The following is a 16166-nucleotide window of genomic DNA, read 5'->3' on the forward strand; positions in this document are numbered from 1 at the left end:
GTGACTCCCAGGGAGCCTACTTTCTACTGGCCTGGGATAAAATTCAGTGGTTTATTCTCTGTTGGACACACGCGCGTGCAGGGAGGCTGGCATGCTGACAGCAATGGGGTCAGTGTAGCTGGGACACTGGAAAGCTATGCAGGATTCACCCGGCTCCCTGGTGATGGATGGCTACTCCAGCAATGTGCCAGCCTTCCTAACCAAGCTGTGGACGCTGGTGGAAGATCCCGAAACAAACCACCTCATCTGTTGGAGTACGGTATGTGCAGCCAATGCTGGGTTTCACTTCGAGTGCTTTAAGGCGTGTCTTAAAACCAAATCCTCTAAAAAATCTGGACTCTTTAGGAGAGAAAAGTTGTTCACCTTGCTTCAGCTCCCCAGACTTTTCTGGAAAAGGTACAAAGCTTTTAAAGGATTTCAGTGATGGCTGGCTGATTTCACAGGCATCCCTTAACAACCTTCCCTCCAGTGCCAAGGTAGCAGGCAGCAGGCTGCTAAACGAGCCCTCAGACCACAAGCTGAAACATAGATGGATCTCAGATTGGCACCTTAAATTGCCCAGCATTTTGGAAGAACTTCACTCACCTTTTCAGCTAGTTCATGTGATGGCTGTGGTGATGTGTGTAATTTGTCTGTACCACTACTCTAGTGATAGATTGCTTTGGTTTGGCTTCTAATTTATCTCTGGGGCTTTAATTTACTTAAGTGCAATCAGTGGATAAAAATGATTCATCTGTCCCTCTCATAAAGTGTTTTGAATCCACATTGTGCTTTTGACCTGAGTAAGGCTTGCTGCAAGTAATGCCATGATTTGTCTCCAGCAGGGAGCTATCGGATCAGTTGTGTGCATGAACATGGCCTCTGCAAGAAGGCATCTATTACAAAAGCAGACTTAAAGGGGTGCGGGGGAGAAAAGCCTGAAGCAGTATTTTTGCCATGTGCCCGTATGTCCAGTACAGCTTTCATTCAAAACCTGAGATGGAATTTAAGCTGTGTTGTTATTCAGGGCTTTCTGAAGTTGGTAGTACATGGTCACACCACTTGGAACTGCTGTATTTTAAATAAGGACTTTCTAATTAAGTATTAATATGTATGAGCAGTCTCCTCTGTGTTACATGTGCAGTATTCCCGATGTCGGTTTCAGGTCAGCTATTATTTTGGACCTTCCATCACCATGCTCTGCTTTCCTGCAGCCAGACAGCTGTCTTCTTGAGTAAGGCTTCTACATCAGAGAGCCATAGAATCATTTAAGGTTGGAAAAGATCTCTAAGATCTTCTGCAGATGTCTGATATTCCCACGTCGCATCCTTCTCTTCTTCCTGTCAGTGCTGTTAGAGCTGAGGGACTGTGAGCTTTGCTAAGATTTCTGAATGTAGTCAGAGCTGTTGATAAATAGGACCTGTAAGGAGTGATCGAATAAACTGTTGCATAGCGGAGGGTCTCTGCCCTGTGGGTCTGTCAAAACCAGTTGGGATAACCATCTGCCAAGACTTATGGGCAGACTGTTAGTGACTCTCCTAAGCACTTGGCCAGTTTTGCTTCTGCTCTGTGTGGCAAGGGTTAGTAGGAAGGACCCTGGTGATGGTCAGAGAGCACTGCTGAGGCAAGAAGCAGGGCTGTGTGTTGTGAGCATGCAGGATTAATAGCTAGAGCAGGCAGAAGAGCCTGAGCACAGTGGAAATTGTCACCGTATTCCAATGGGAGTATGTAGTGGGTGGTAGGTGCATGGTGGTGGGACCCAGGTGAAAATGCATTGACAGTTCTTCTGTCCCATAAGAAGGTGATGTGGATTTGTGTTTGCAGTATGCTTCAGGGCAGTTGCAGTGTGGTGTGCCTGCCAGGCCCTCTCTGCAGCAGCTTACCTGCCAGCAGGTAGGAGGCCAGTGGGGAAGGCATGTGGGCTGCTGTGTGCCTGTCCATCATTGATCCCAGCTTGGTTTGCTTTGTTTTGCAGTCACGAATCCTGGCATCTTCAGAAACAGACCTTTTAGCGAGTTAATATGCATATTGCTGTTAAAGGACAATTGCTAAAACTTGGCCATATTCAGCCAAGTTTGTGGCTGCCCTTGTGACCGTGTGCTTTCAAAACTAACCCAGAGAAAGCTTGTAGAACTTCTGTATATGAGTGGTGTCCCCAGGGATTTCACACTTTGCTATGTTCTTGTGCCATGTCTCCAATCTCCAGGCAGTGCTCCCTCCAGGGCCACTGTGCTCTGGAGCAGACGGTTCACAGACAGACCTGTGTCAGCACCTTCATCATCTGTAATGGTAATTTTCACTTTACAAGACCTTCTCCAGGCACCAACGTCTTTCAGTGAGGTCCACACAAGAAAGGGCAGCAATCTTGGGCTATGAGCGCTTGGGATGTAAAAGCCTGTAGATTTTTTCTCACACCTGAGGCTTCGAACAAGCAATCAAAAAGGATGAAAAATGTGGCTGTTCCAGAACTGAAAGGGGAACAACTGAAAGTTGCTGTCACTCTTTGCAGCTTCAAGGTGACAGAGCAGAACTAGTCCTGCTGTAGGACCTGAGGGAACCACCTCCTCCTGGCCTCCTCCTGCAGTCTTCTGATTGCCTCTGTCCTTGTTGCCTTTGCAGAATGGCACCAGCTTCCATGTGTTTGACCAAGGACGCTTTGCCAAAGAAGTGCTGCCCAAGTATTTCAAGCACAACAACATGGCCAGTTTCGTCCGGCAGCTGAACATGTGTAAGTTCAACCTGCATGGGTCTCATGGGATACAGGGAGAGCGAGAGAAAGCAAGGCTGGGATGGGAAGCATGGAAGAGAATTGTAGATAGAAACATTGGGAACCCATGTATACACATTACTGTGACATTATTGATTTTGCTAAAGAGGACATTCCTCTTAGACCCCAGGGAAGTGAAATTCTTGTATAGAAGATCTATAGATTCTTCCATAGCATCTACCATAACATTTCTGTTAGATAAGCTGTGGCTAAGAAATTTCAGCTACCAGGTTCCCTGCTTTCCTTGATCGGTTTACTCACCATATGGGGCTTTTTCTGGCAGCTCGGTACTATGAAAGCTCCCTCAGAAACAGCTTCCTTTGAGTGTAGCCCACAGCTTGTCTGTTTTCACAGCCATATTGCTCAGCTAAGGTCAGACAGCATTTCACCCAGTAAACCATGCTAATTGGGCACATTCAGCCCTCAGCAGAGGTTTGCATGTAGCTGTTAGCGACACTTAGACCATGTTCATATGAAATATGAGTCTTCTCTGATAGTTTTTTGAAGTGCTACTTTCTTTCAGTCACTACTCTGTAAGTTCCTCAGTCAAGTTTTCCTTCCCTTTGCAATTTAAGTATACAATAGCACTGTTGTGAATATGAGGCCGGTTTTGAGGGGGGGTAGATGTGGTGTAGAAACCCTTGTAGAACTTCAAAGAGGTATCCAATGTAGATTTCCCTCACTTCTGGTGGAGGCCAGGAGGAGAGCATGGGCCCGCTGACTCTTCACCCACACCGTTTCCATGCAGATGGCTTCAGGAAGGTGGTGAACATTGAGCAGGGGGGACTGGTCAAACCTGAGCGGGACGACACTGAGTTCCAGCACCTCTGCTTCCTGCAGGGCCATGAGCACCTCCTGGAGCACATCAAGAGGAAGGTGAGGGGCACCGGGTTGGAAGCTCTGTGACTGAGATCAGATTCTCCCACAGCTGCTTTCCTCTTTAGACAGTTCTCCAAAGGCAAATTTGTTTTTTTGGAACACGACTGGCATGCTGTGGACTGCTCAGCACAACTCAAACATCACTTTTTCATGTGGATTCTAGCCTGGGTTGTACATTCAGTTGTGGCAAGGGTCCTCTGAGCACTCTGAAGCTTGGCTGTCACCAGCTGTTGGTTTGTTTTGCTCGGTTGCCCAGTGTCACGGATCTTTGTGCTGTGCAGCCAGGCTTGCTTCTGACCACTCTGTCATTTTGAATGATTGTCTTCTTTTCTAGATAAGTATGACACATCTCTTCCTGGATCCCCCAGCACTCCCCTCCTGTTGCTTTAGAAGCAATAACCTATTCCTGCCACCTGTTTACTGTCCTTTTAACCTGCTCTTAGCCTCCAAGAAGGCTGTTCTCTTACTGAATTAGCCTGCTGACTTCAGAAAGCAACTATAACAAAAACATCCTGGAAACCCAAGTGTATCAGTTCAAGACAGATCCTTGGGCTTATTCCTGTAAAGAATGAGTTCGGATTTGGGGTCTCTATAGTTGTATAAAATTGAAACAATTAATCAAATGACCTAGTTCAGTGCGTTTCCTCAAAGTACCTGTTTTTTCCAAGTTGATTTTAAATACATCCCTAATGGACAATATCCTACTGCCAACAGCTCTGTGTATGGAAGCATTTTTTCCTCTCTTTGCTGCATTTCATCTCATTGGCCCTTGCAGTAATACACATTGTGAACACATTGCCTCCCTGTGTAAGTCAGCATACCAGTCTGCCTTTGGGAGTCCTGCCCCTGAGCCACAGCCATTGTTCTACCTGTCCACAGCCCTTCTAGTGCTGGTGAAGTCCACTTCTGCCTTTTTCTTCCTTAGGTGTCAGTAGTAAAAAGTGAGGAGACCAAGATGCGCCAGGAGGACCTCAGCAGGTTGCTATACGAGGTACAGATCCTGAGAAGTCAGCAGGAGAACATGGAGTGCCAAATGCAGGACATGAAGCAGTGAGTTGAACCCTACTTGGGCTGCTTCTTTACAAGGCATTTGTTTCTTGGCCCTGGGGAATACTTGACAGGAGGAGCCTATTGTAGCTGTCTCCCAGGGAGTGCACACTGAGCTAAGAATCTTCTCCTTGCTTAAATATTCTAACTTTGAGAAAATGAGTTACAGTTATTTATGTGTCTTCTTCTCAGTAAGTATGAACAGAGCAAACGCTGGTGCAGGGATATGCCTCCAGAGTGCTGCACTAGGGCCTGCTGCATCTGAACAGCTGACCTCTGTTTTGGCCTGGACTGGATCCACTGAGATGATAGCTTGTGGATTTCTGTGCAGAGCTCCCAGTGAGCTACAGTGTACAAGATAATCCTTAGCCTCTCTGTCTTCTATGACAGGTAGACATTATCTCTTCATCCATATTTTCCCTTTGTAGATGAGATAAGCACAGAGAAAGCCACACAGGAAGGATGAGTATTGGAGACAGACATAACTGTGTTTCCTCCAGATAGAAGTGAAGGCAAAAAATGATATGTGACACAATCTCAAACCTAGGAGAGTCTTTGGCAGAAATGCAGCAGTACTGCATCCAGCTATTAAAAGTCAGAAATCTATCCCTGTTATCCTCTACATCCAATACATACAATCAGCCAAAAGGACGTAAGGACACAAGAGCAGCTGTAGCATTATATCTCTGGGTCCCTCTCTCTCTGTTGTGTGAGAGCAAGAAAGGTGCCTGATGTACTTCTTGCATGTGGTGTGACCTCCCAGCCACCTGAGTGTGATTGCTCATCCTTTAATCCTTTCTCAATTTATAATGCTTCCCACACTTAGCATGTGTGTGAAATCACACTATGAAATCCAGGTACAGTAGAAATAAAAGAAGTTTCCCTCTAGACTTCTTTCTTACTTCATTTTTAAGGAATTCCATCAAACGTGCCCTCCCATATATACGATGGCTTCCCCTCCAAATTTTGGTCTTAGTTCTGAAATTGAGGGAAAACAGGGAAAAGAATCATGTAGTTGTGGCTGGGACATCTGCAAGTACCAAAGTCTGCAATGACCCCAACTGAGATTTTGCTGAGCTGATTGCAGTGCATCATGGCAGCACCAGGGACTGTTGGGATGTTTCTGGACATTTCTGTTTCACTTTCAGGCAGAATGAAGTCCTTTGGAGGGAGGTTGTTTCTCTGCGGCAGAACCACTCACAGCAACAGAAGGTGATCAATAAGGTAGTTACCATACAACCCCAAACTCGCATGCACTGTACAGTGTGTGTTCTCTGATTTGTTGGTTTTTTTTTTTTATTCCATCATCTTCTCCACACTCTGATATCACAGTATGTGTGTTTTCCTTTTTTTCTAATTGCATGATGCTCCTATGTGTCCCATGGGCAATGGTCATTAACAATGTATGGAGCAACTTTTGCTCTAAGGTTTTCATTTTACTGCCAGTCCATGTTGTGATGTTAGAAGTCACTCTTCCATCCAAGACTTGAGCAAGAGAGCACGGCCCTCACTGACTGCCTTGTGTGATATCGTCCTTGTTCTGGTGGTATTGGCACTGACTGCTCTGTATGATACTATCCTTGTTCTGGTAGTGTTGATGCCTTCAGTCTTCCCAAGCCTTTCCTCCCCACACCGTTAGAGCTGAAGCTGCAGCAGCAGAACTGGCTAGCCCTTTCCTCAGTGGTCACCTTCAATATTTTGACAATTTAAAGGAGCTATCTCCCCTAACTGTAGTGTGATCTGCTTGGAAGAGGCCTTCCAGTGGTTCCAGTATAGTGCTGTTGTGACTGAGCATGTCACACTTCCCAGTGCCCCCAGAGCCATGCTCTGACCCTCACGTGACAGTAGTCATAGGACTGGATGGAAATGCATGAGGCTGTCCAATCTTTCTCCATCTCTGAGGCCAGACCAGCCACTCTGCTTGTTGTAGAGGCATTTATGCAATTCTGTTTGTTACATCTAGCAGTGAGTAAGAGGCATCTGTGGTATATCATAATAACGCTCTCTTTGTTAGGAGCTCAAAGCAGAGCTTTAGCTCGAGCTAATCTGGGAATACGTTGCTAAGTGATTCCTCTCCAAAGCCATCCTGCATCGTACTTGTTGTCAGTTTTGTCAGCACTGAACTTCACAGGGCTGAAACATTCAACCAGAAGAGCAGAGACCTCCCTCCAGGGTCCAGGGTGTCCTCTGGGAGGTTTCATCTTTCACTTGCAAAGTGCCCTACTGGATAGGGCTCCCAGAGTTCTGCATGCACCAGTATGAGATCTCTGAGCACATGTACCCTGCAGCCCTCATGCACAGTGGGCTAGCATTGTCCCAGAGTCCTGTTTCAGGCTGCCTCCTGCAATTTGGCTCCTGTATTTCATGGCTGCTCCCAGCTTTGGGGTGGTGTCAGGAGGGAGGGATGTGTGAGATAGGAGCGAGCAGTGCTGAATCACTGCTGATTAACACCGGACTGTGATCTCTCCTGACAGCTGATTCAGTTTCTGTTTGGCCAGCTCCAATCAAGCCCTGGCAGCACTGGGATAAAGAGGAAGCTGTAAGTACCGTGGTGTGGGGCGTGTGCATAATGCTGCCCCCTCGCTAAAAGCACAAGCTCAGCTCGCACAGGCAGGCGATCACCGGACCCGGCACCATGTTGATGGGGAATGAATGGGCTGAACTGCCGAGTCAGACCTGCTGACATGCCCCATTCAGTGGCCTGTAGAGAAACACTGTGTCAGCTCATGTCCTCTATTTGGGAAAGATGAGAACAGTCACCAGTGGGAGAAGAAAGGGCAGGGCCCCCGTGCTGGTCCTGCAGGCAACCATTTTCCCACTTGTTAATGGGAGTGGGGCTGGGCAGTTGTCATAGACCACTGCTGTGGAAAAAGAAGCAAACCATTAGTAAGAGACTGTGCTGAAAGGGGCAGAAGAGCACAGAATGATTGTCGCAGCAAATGCATTGGCCTCTTTACAAAGAGGGATACCACTGATACAGCCCAGCTTGCACGGCGCTGTGCTTCTGCTTCCTTGAAAAGTCAAAGGTCTGTCTCCAAGGAACCTCAGTGCAACGTATGTGCTGGTAGCACTGTGAATACCTGTGCATAAGGCTGCAGAGCAGAAGTCCAGAATGGAAAAATGTACAATGTTGCTGAGGCATAAGGCTTTCCTCACTGCAACTGCTGGAAATCCGTTAAGCTTGTAAATCATTTCAAAATTGTTTGTGCAAAGAAGGGTCCGGGCACTCTGGGGGGGTGTATCCTAAGCTTCAGGTTTGCATCTTTTGCAGCCAGGTCTGACTGTATGGACAGGCATTGCCATCATTTCTTCCTTATGTGGGAAAGAAGTTGTGTTCTGTATATTTCACTCTCCTCTTCTGAGTAAGATCTGTAAGACCCAGACCTTCTTTTCTCTGCGTGGCTCCTAAAGGCCCTTTCTAATGGTGATGTCCTCTGAGACCACTGCTCCCCTTCCTGCTCTGTAACACTGAACATGGGCGTACATTACAGATGACGAAATAAAGAGCAGCCAGGGAACCAACCCTTGGCTGAAAGCTGTTGCTTGTATGAGCAGCCAGGAACTGGTTGGTTGGTATATACTGGGACAACAAACCTCTTGTTTCTCTTCCAGGCCTCTGATGCTTGACAGTGGGTTGTCAGCTCCGCAGGTGTCCAAGTTCAGCCGGCATTTGTCTGTGGATGCCCTCCATGAAGCCTATTTCATACAGTCGGTGGGTGTCCTTTTGGGGGGTGGGGGAGTTGGCCATGCAGGGGGGAATGTCTGAAGCAATAGTATGGTTGCTAGAGTAAGGAGCTTGGCAAGGGTATGGCAGTGAAGAAGAGGTTTGCAAAGCAGAGTGGCATTCACTAGATCCTTGCTAGGGCAGGAGTTCTGGAAGATGGAGCTGGCTGAAACCAGTGAACTGCCTCTCCCCTTCTTGAGCCCATGGAGAACCAGCTGACTTACTGCTTCTCTTTACTGCCTCAGAAAGAGAAATCTGTTTTCCTTTTGCTTTCCCCTTAGCCATCAACAGAACCCTCCTCCTGTTTGCACAGCCCTGTGGTGGCTGCAGGACCCATCATATCTGATGTTACTGAAGCATCACCATCCAGCTTAATAAATATGCAGTCCTCTCCTGATAATGACAGGTAAGCATGTTTGTGTGTAAAAACAAAAGAGAATGGGGCGTACTGGGGCTTGCTGAGAAAGTTTCCTCTTAGCTTTGACAAGGAAGAAACCGAATCAAACTGTACATCTTTCTGCTAATGAGAACAGAAGGGTTGCATCATGACTTCCGATGTTTGACATCTTTTCTGTGAAGAGGTCCCAGTGACTTAAGAATTGAATGCAGGGGCATTTTAGCACTTATCTCTTCCTGCCACAGACGTGCAGCTTATTTGGGGCTGGTATCAGAACAACTACACAACAGTGTCAGTGGAAACTAAGCAGACTGGTGAGTTGTGGAAACAGTTTCTCAGGCTTAGAGGCAATTGACCCTAGAAACTGCCTGTAAATTCACCTAACAATTGAGATCATCCCCATAAAAGTAGTTAGAAGTATTTAACGAGCTTCAGTTAAAAAGCTGTGTGCTGAAAGGCCTTTCCGAAGCAGAAGGAAACTCATGTAGCCTTCAGCTAATCTCAGCTAATTTCTGAGTGCCATCTGGCGGCCTCTGATCTGCACTGTGTCTGTGTGGCTCACGAGTGTGACACTGCCGCAGCAATGTGAGCTTCCACCACCACAAGAAGAAGAGATCATCTAAAAGCTGTCCTGCAGTGGAGCTGGTCTGTCAGGGATGTAAAGTAATACAGTTCAGTACGGCTTCCCATGCACTATGCCTGTTGCTCTGTGTCCCATTGGCTGCAGCTGTGCAGCTTCAAAGGGAGCTGGAAAGTTTTCTGTCAGTGGCACAGAGTAAGTTTTGACATGGGAAGTTATAATGTTTGAGCGCCTGGTGTTACATGTCTGGTAGGAATAGCATGGAGTGCTCCCACTGCAAAAAGACAAATCTCTGCTTCCAAACAAGTAACCGTCTGGTTGGGGCTGCCAGATCCCAATCACTTCTGTTCCAAATCCTGACTGGCCACAGGATCCTGACCCGTGTCACTGGGGTTTCTGGGTAGTTCGCTGGTCCAACACTGGCTCCAGATGGTGAGGTCTCACCAATCCTATTCCTATTTCCATGGAGGAGACTTCTTATCTGTAGACTCTCTCTAGCTAGTGCCTTCTTACCTGTACTGAGTCCAATACTTATCTGAAGAGTGATGAACATGTGAAAGTGTATTTTCTGTATTTGCAAGACAGCCTACTGGGGTAAATTCATTATAACCGTGACTGATATAGTGACTGAAGACATTCCAGCTGAGCATGTTTCTGATCACAGAATCACCAAGGCTGGAAAAAGCCTCCAAGACCATCCAGTCCAACTGTCCACCTCCCAGCAATATTTCTCACTAAACCATGTCCCTCAGTACAGCATCTCAACATTTCTTGAACACCTCCAGGGACGGTGACTCCACCACCACCCTGGACAGCCCATTCCAGCCTCTTTACAGCCCTTCTGTGTAGAAAAACCCTTTACTGCATAGCACTTTCCAGGTATTAGCAGCTCCTGCTGCCCTTCCCAGTGACGTGGAGCTAAGTGCTGTCTTGTCCTCCGCAGGGAGAAGTGCCTCATGCTGATCAAGGAGGAGCCAGCAAGTCCCGGGGTAAAGGCTGCTGCTGAACACATCCCACTGTCCAGCTGCCGGGCCTGCCCTGAGCCCCCCGTGCTTCCAGTTGCCATGGTGCAGTCTGTCCTGGAGGGCAAAGGGAGCTGCGGGGTGACCCCTCCAGGAACCTCACAGCACCCCGAGAGGAGAGGCAGGAGGGCACTGCTGGACAGGTGAGGACAGCTGCAGCCCCACGTGTTCCACAGCTCTTCCCATTACTGGAAGAAAGTGAGGCTGACTTTAATCACCCGGTGCAGCTGGTGAGCTCTGTCCAGCACCCAGCAGAGTTCTCTCACTTGTTGGCTGTCACACCCATCCCTTTCATGCTCTGTTGGGGCATATTTCTGGGATTAATGCAGCTGAAATTATGTGAATTGAGGGTGACAGTGGGCTCTTGGACCTCTGAGATCCCCAAGTCCAACCTCAGCCCCCCCCCACCATGACCACTAACCACGTCCCATGGCTGAGTTCAGCTGGCTGTCAGCTCTCACCCCCAGATCCTTTCTCTCTGTGCAGCTTCCCGGCTGCTCTGCCCCAGCCCCATAGCAATGCATGGAGATGCTGTGACCAAAATGCAGAACCCACCACTTAGTCTTGCTGAACCTCATCCAATTGGCTCAGACAATTCCTTCCTCCCAGCTTGATGTCATCTGCAAATTACCAAGGGTGCACTCCATCCCCTCATTCAGATCATCAATAAAGGTACTGAACAGGGGTAGCTCCAAGAACTGACCCCTGGGGAACACCGCTCGTGTCCGATTGCCAGCTGGATTGAACTTCATTGAAAGATATGAAGGCCGCTTAGCTCTGCTTCGTATCCATTCATGCCTTATCTATGACAGTGTTTTCCCTCATCTTTCCTCAGAACAGATATTTCTGACCCACTGGAGGGTCCCGACTGGAGCCTAGAGGGGCTGCAGCTGCTGCTGAGGAGCCAGCAGTATGATCTGGAGCCTACCAGCCTCCTGGATGTGAGTGCAGCCCTCAGCAGCAGGGAGGGACCTGATGGGGCTGTGGAACGAGTGGGGCTATGGGATAGATGGGGCTGTGGGACGGATGGGGCCATGGGACTAGTGGGGCTGTGAGACAAATGGGGCTGTGGGACAAATGGGGCTGTGGGACGGATGGGGCTGTGGGACAGATGGGGCTGTGGGACTAGTGGGGCTGTGGGACGAATGGGGCTGTGGGACGGATGGGCTGTGGTGCTTGTTCTCAGTAGCCCTCTGTCACTGACTCTGCTCACTTTTGTTTCCTACGTCTTGTTAGGAGGTGTTTTCCTGTTACTGACACACTTTTCTCTCTTGGTGCAACTTAGTGACAATGAATCATAGAACTGTACCTCAGATCACAGCACCCTTCTCAATTGCTCAGACTTCTGCAAAATCGGTGTGTGTTCCATGTCCTCATGGTGTATTTTTCCGAACAGGTCTTCAATCCCAACTTAGCAATGAGTGAGTGCAATTTGGCTGAAGTGGAAGCTGGTCTGTCCCCGGTAAGAGATGAGTTTCTGAGATAACACCTATGTAAACATGCAGCACAATTTCCTGTAGGCAGAGCTTGGACCTAGCTGAGGAAATGCTATGGTGTAGCCAGAGCAGAGAGTGTGGTAATGCGTACACGTGGAAGAAATGAGGAGGAATCCAGTTTGGTGTTATTTGTTGGAAATAGATGCTGATGCAGACATTTTTAAAGTGAATATGGTGATTAAATAAAAAGCGAGGGAGATGTGAGGTTCCCAACTATTGTTCTGCCCTCCATGACGGGGGTTGGTTTCTCAGAGCCCTCCCTGCTGGGTCGGGCGGGATAAAGATTGAGTGTTTCTGCCATGTATATGGACATGAATTGTGCCATCTGTTCTAATGAAATGCCAGAAGTCTCTAAACCTCCTTCATGTATCATTTGTCTTTGTAGGTTTGGGTTTAATAATTTGGAGTTTACTAGGTAATCCCAAATACAGGTAGTATTTGCAAGTCCTGGCAGCAAGGGGTGTCTTAAAATTGCTGAGAGGAAGCTGCAGTATTCAGTGCTTCAGTCCACTGAATTTTGCAGCACCTAAAGGTGCAGCCCACCCTCAGCCTTGTGAGTCCTGCAGAAAACTATGAGTGTACCAGAACCTGCGAGTAATGTCTGCAGCACGTTGCACCTAGAAGCATAGTACAGCTGAAAGCTGGTTTTACGTAAAGATGACCACGAGCAAATGGAAAGAAAAACACTTCTTGTGTTTGTTGCTGGCTGCAGAGGATGGTGGGTTTGCTTGGCATAGCAGCCCAGTGGGTGCAGCCACAGCAGCTCCAGCCTGGCCTCCTCATATGATGTGAGCTTCAGTGCTAGCATGGGATTGCATCTCTATCATCAGATGAGTTTGGAAGAGGCAGGGCGAGGAGCCCAGATGTTGCTGGCAGATGGTACACAGAATCAGTAAAGCGGTGATTCCCAGAAGTGGCCTAGTTCTAACAAGCTGCCTTGTGTTTGTATAACTGTACATTGTAGTTTGTATTTTTGCATCAAGATGCAGCGGCTCACGGTGGATATGGAGAAGAATGCAACAGAGCTGAACTCAAAAGTGTTCAACCCATCAATCAGCAGCGCCTGCCCAGGTAGGAGCATCCCCTGTAGACCTGGGGATGGAAGTTGTAATTAAGGTGTTCTCCATCAGCAGCTGGATGCAGAGCCCAGCACTAATCATTTGCCACCCAGAGGGTTGTTTCACTTTCATGGTTGCCATCAGCAACAATTACTGAGTTAGTTACTGAGAAGAGGCAAAAGAGTGGGAAATAAATTGAGATGAAATGTAACCTCTGTTGGATGATGAAATGACCTCTGTTCCTGCTTGGGTCCACATCAAATCTGTCATTAATTCTGCACTGTTTTCTTTGCCAGTTCCTTACCACCTAGAACCAACGTGGTTCTGCTCCGGGGGGGATTCCATAGCTACCAGCAGCATCTCTCTTTTCCACCAGACTTTTTTTTTTAACCACTCCTCAAGGGAAATGTTCAGCTGAACATCCCATCCCCCACTAGTGATTATGAAAATGTTTGTCATTGACTTTTGGTATGAATCCAGAAGTGTTTTCTTGGCCTTGGAATAGTGGTATGTTATGATTTTCATGTGTGTTTATGTGGTCTAGACCTGAAAGAAACTCTATTAGCTTTGTTCAGGTGCCATTGCCACCTGCTCCCAACTACTGCGGGGTTTTGATGTGTAGTTCACAGACTTCCAGCCTCCACCTTAAGCTCTTGCATGAGCAACAAAACAAGCCCAGCAACACTGGAGAGAATGATTCAGCAGGGCTGAACAACACAAGGGGAGCATCTCCAAGAAAGGCAAAGCCTTTCCCGTCAACTTGGGGTGTGATGCTGGAATAACGAGGCAACTGGCAAAGGTCTCCTACTGCAAAAACAAGGAAAACAGTTCTAGAACGAGAGAGACATGTCTCTTACCCACTTCTCAGTGTCTCCTGTAAGGCATTTCAGTATTCAGGCAGAACCCAGCTAGGCCACATGGAAAGACTTCCACATATCTCAATGGGCTTTTGACTGAACCCCTGGATCCAGCATTTCCAAGCACTTTTTGCCTTGATCAAGTTCCTTCCCCTCTTAATGCAGCGGGAATTTAACCTTTTTCAATGCTACTTCCATAACTGCTGTAATGTTCCTTCCGGGGACTGAGTTTCCTTTTGTCTGTTTGCATTTCTAGGGAAAGATGTCCTTCTTGAAAGCTCCCAGCAGTTCCTCACTGACCGTCAGTCAGCCTTTGGAAATGACATCATAAGCTTACCTGAAAGTTCATCGCTGTATGTTCCATCTGAAAACATGGCTTCCTATTTGTCCTCTGTGGGTGTCCAAGGGGATATCCCGTTAAACCTGAGCTCTTCGACTGATAACAACCAGTGATATTGCTTCCAAGGCATCATCTCCCTCCCACCCACCACTATCGCAGCACCATCATCTCCCTTCCATCCACAGGTCTGAATGTAAAGGAACAAAAGTGACTTAGAAACCTATGAGAGTTGTTGTGCCCTTTCCTTTTGAGTAGATAGGAATGGTCAGTAGCTGCTGCGCTGCACACCCTGCTCCTGGCTCTCAGTGTTTGCCCAGGATAATAGTTTTAGAACACAATGCTGCTTCTGGTGCTTGTTCCTATGTGGAGCAGGAATGTGGTGGGAGCTGTTTTTCTTGAAAATGCTTTCATAAGTGTCAAACTTTTTAAGAAAATTGGAGTGAAAAGTAGCTTGAAAGTTCATCAGAGACCTCATAGAACAAAGCGATCCCAACTGGTGTCTGTGGCAGCAAACTGTAGGGCAGCACAGGTCAGATAAGAGATGCACAACCCTTCTGAATGCCATTTTTTCAGTAGATTAGTTTTAAGTGCCAGACCAGTGCTCTAAAAATACTCTTTTATGACCTATTTTCTGTTTTTGGTGGGATGTATTTGTCCTTCTCCCCTATCTTCCCAGGGTGCGTAGGAACATGAAGCTCCCTCAGGGTGCACTGAAAGACAGTTTCCTGAGTGATCCCTTCAAGAGGGTGTCTTTGGCTCCCAGGGGAGCTGCAGGCATCATACACCATATCACACCCTATCCGGAGTTGAAAGGGTTGTTGGTTATTTTTCCCCCATTTTATCTTCTATAATGTAAAGGCAGGGCATGCCATGCTTTAATTCTTATAATAAGGGATGGAGTCTTCTGCATACACAGTTTTTATTTCCAAAGAGGACTGGTGTATTCCTGGCTTTTTGCTGGAGAAATAATTCATGTCCAGTCCAGTGGTATTTCTCCTTGGCCTTGACCTGCTCTATTTCCCCTGAAGATGTGTCTGTAGGTTTATTAATGTATGAAATCTGGCAAACTTATTTAATTGATTTGAGCCCCTTTTTAGAAGGACTCTCAGCTTCAGGTACATTCTCAGTGTTGAACAGAGGCAGAAGAGTTACTCTACTGTGTCCCAAAGACTTTTCTTCTGCTCTCTGTGCATCTGAAGCCAGCCTCTACATGCCCATTTAATCTTCCTCTTTCATGTGGTTTCTGATGACTTTCTCAACAAAGCAGAGCTTTAGTTTTTTTTTTTTTATGCTGTAGTTCTAATGAGAACGTATTATTTATCTCAGTATCCTCTAATTGAGTTGCTTTTCCTTAAGAAAGCAGCAAGATAGACCCAGGAAATTCAACTAACTCAGGCCTTCCAAGGGCTCAGATAGGGAGGTGTAAGCCATGCCAACACCATCTGAAGAACTGCTCTGCCAACTTTCACTACTGTGATGATTCTTGGTACTAATTTGTATTCCTGAGTGTCTAGAATGGTCAAGCAGCATCCACCCAAAAGTATAGTTGATCAGATTAATGTAGGCTCAAAATGTCCTAAATAAGATGTGCATATTTTAAATGGACTTTCCTGTCACAGCCCTTAGCTCCATCCATTTATCAGCATGGGAGCAGATGGGAACAATTCAGAGACATTCATTTTTGCCAGCTAGCTGCTATGAGGGGCAATCACCACCCTGGAGGCACTGTCTTGGCAGAGTGATGTTGTGAGAACTTCTGAATTAATTCCATTCACTGTTTGTCTGTTCAGGACTAAGAGAAAAACCTGGCAGCCCCCTCTGGCCTGGTATTTAGAAGGTATTCTTGAGCATAGCATGAACAGTGTTTCTTTTTTGGCAGATTTGTGCTTAGAGAGTTCATCTAGATCAGCCCACTTGGCACTGTACTTTGTCACTTCCAGCAGTGGAGATCTGTTGGGTTGCAGTCTGCTTGCTTCCTTTCTCATGGGAACCTGTGTGGTGTCTCTTCTCATCTGACAGA

The 16166-nt window shown here is 47.1% G+C and overlaps 1 protein-coding gene across 1 annotated transcript; it reads left to right on the plus strand.

Moving 5' to 3' along the window:
• Positions 1–136: 136 nt before the first annotated feature.
• HSF4 (heat shock transcription factor 4) lies at positions 137–14259 on the plus strand. The gene is made up of 13 exons (XM_072346794.1): positions 137–259; positions 2599–2707; positions 3495–3622; positions 4551–4675; positions 5821–5896; positions 7147–7211; positions 8285–8384; positions 8678–8802; positions 10317–10538; positions 11231–11336; positions 11792–11857; positions 12875–12962; positions 14063–14259. Exons 1-13 carry the CDS (start codon positions 137–139, stop codon positions 14257–14259), a joined length of 1530 nt encoding a protein of 509 aa, XP_072202895.1.
• The last annotated feature ends 1907 nt before the right edge of the window (positions 14260–16166 follow it).

Source organism: Excalfactoria chinensis, chromosome 11 (genome assembly GCF_039878825.1).
Source record: "Excalfactoria chinensis isolate bCotChi1 chromosome 11, bCotChi1.hap2, whole genome shotgun sequence".
Taxonomy (NCBI): Eukaryota; Metazoa; Chordata; class Aves; order Galliformes; family Phasianidae; genus Excalfactoria; species Excalfactoria chinensis.

Bases quoted from the DNA above. Each gene is read 5' to 3' on its own strand.
- HSF4 (XM_072346794.1), top strand. From the start codon at position 137: ATGCAGGATTCACCCGGCTCCCTGGTGATGGATGGCTACTCCAGCAAT. The intron at 3,623-4,550 runs GTGAGGGGCACC...TTTCTTCCTTAG, and splicing joins TGGAGCACATCAAGAGGAAG to GTGTCAGTAGTAAAAAGTGA. The intron at 11,858-12,874 runs GTAAGAGATGAG...TTTTGCATCAAG, and splicing joins TGGAAGCTGGTCTGTCCCCG to ATGCAGCGGCTCACGGTGGA.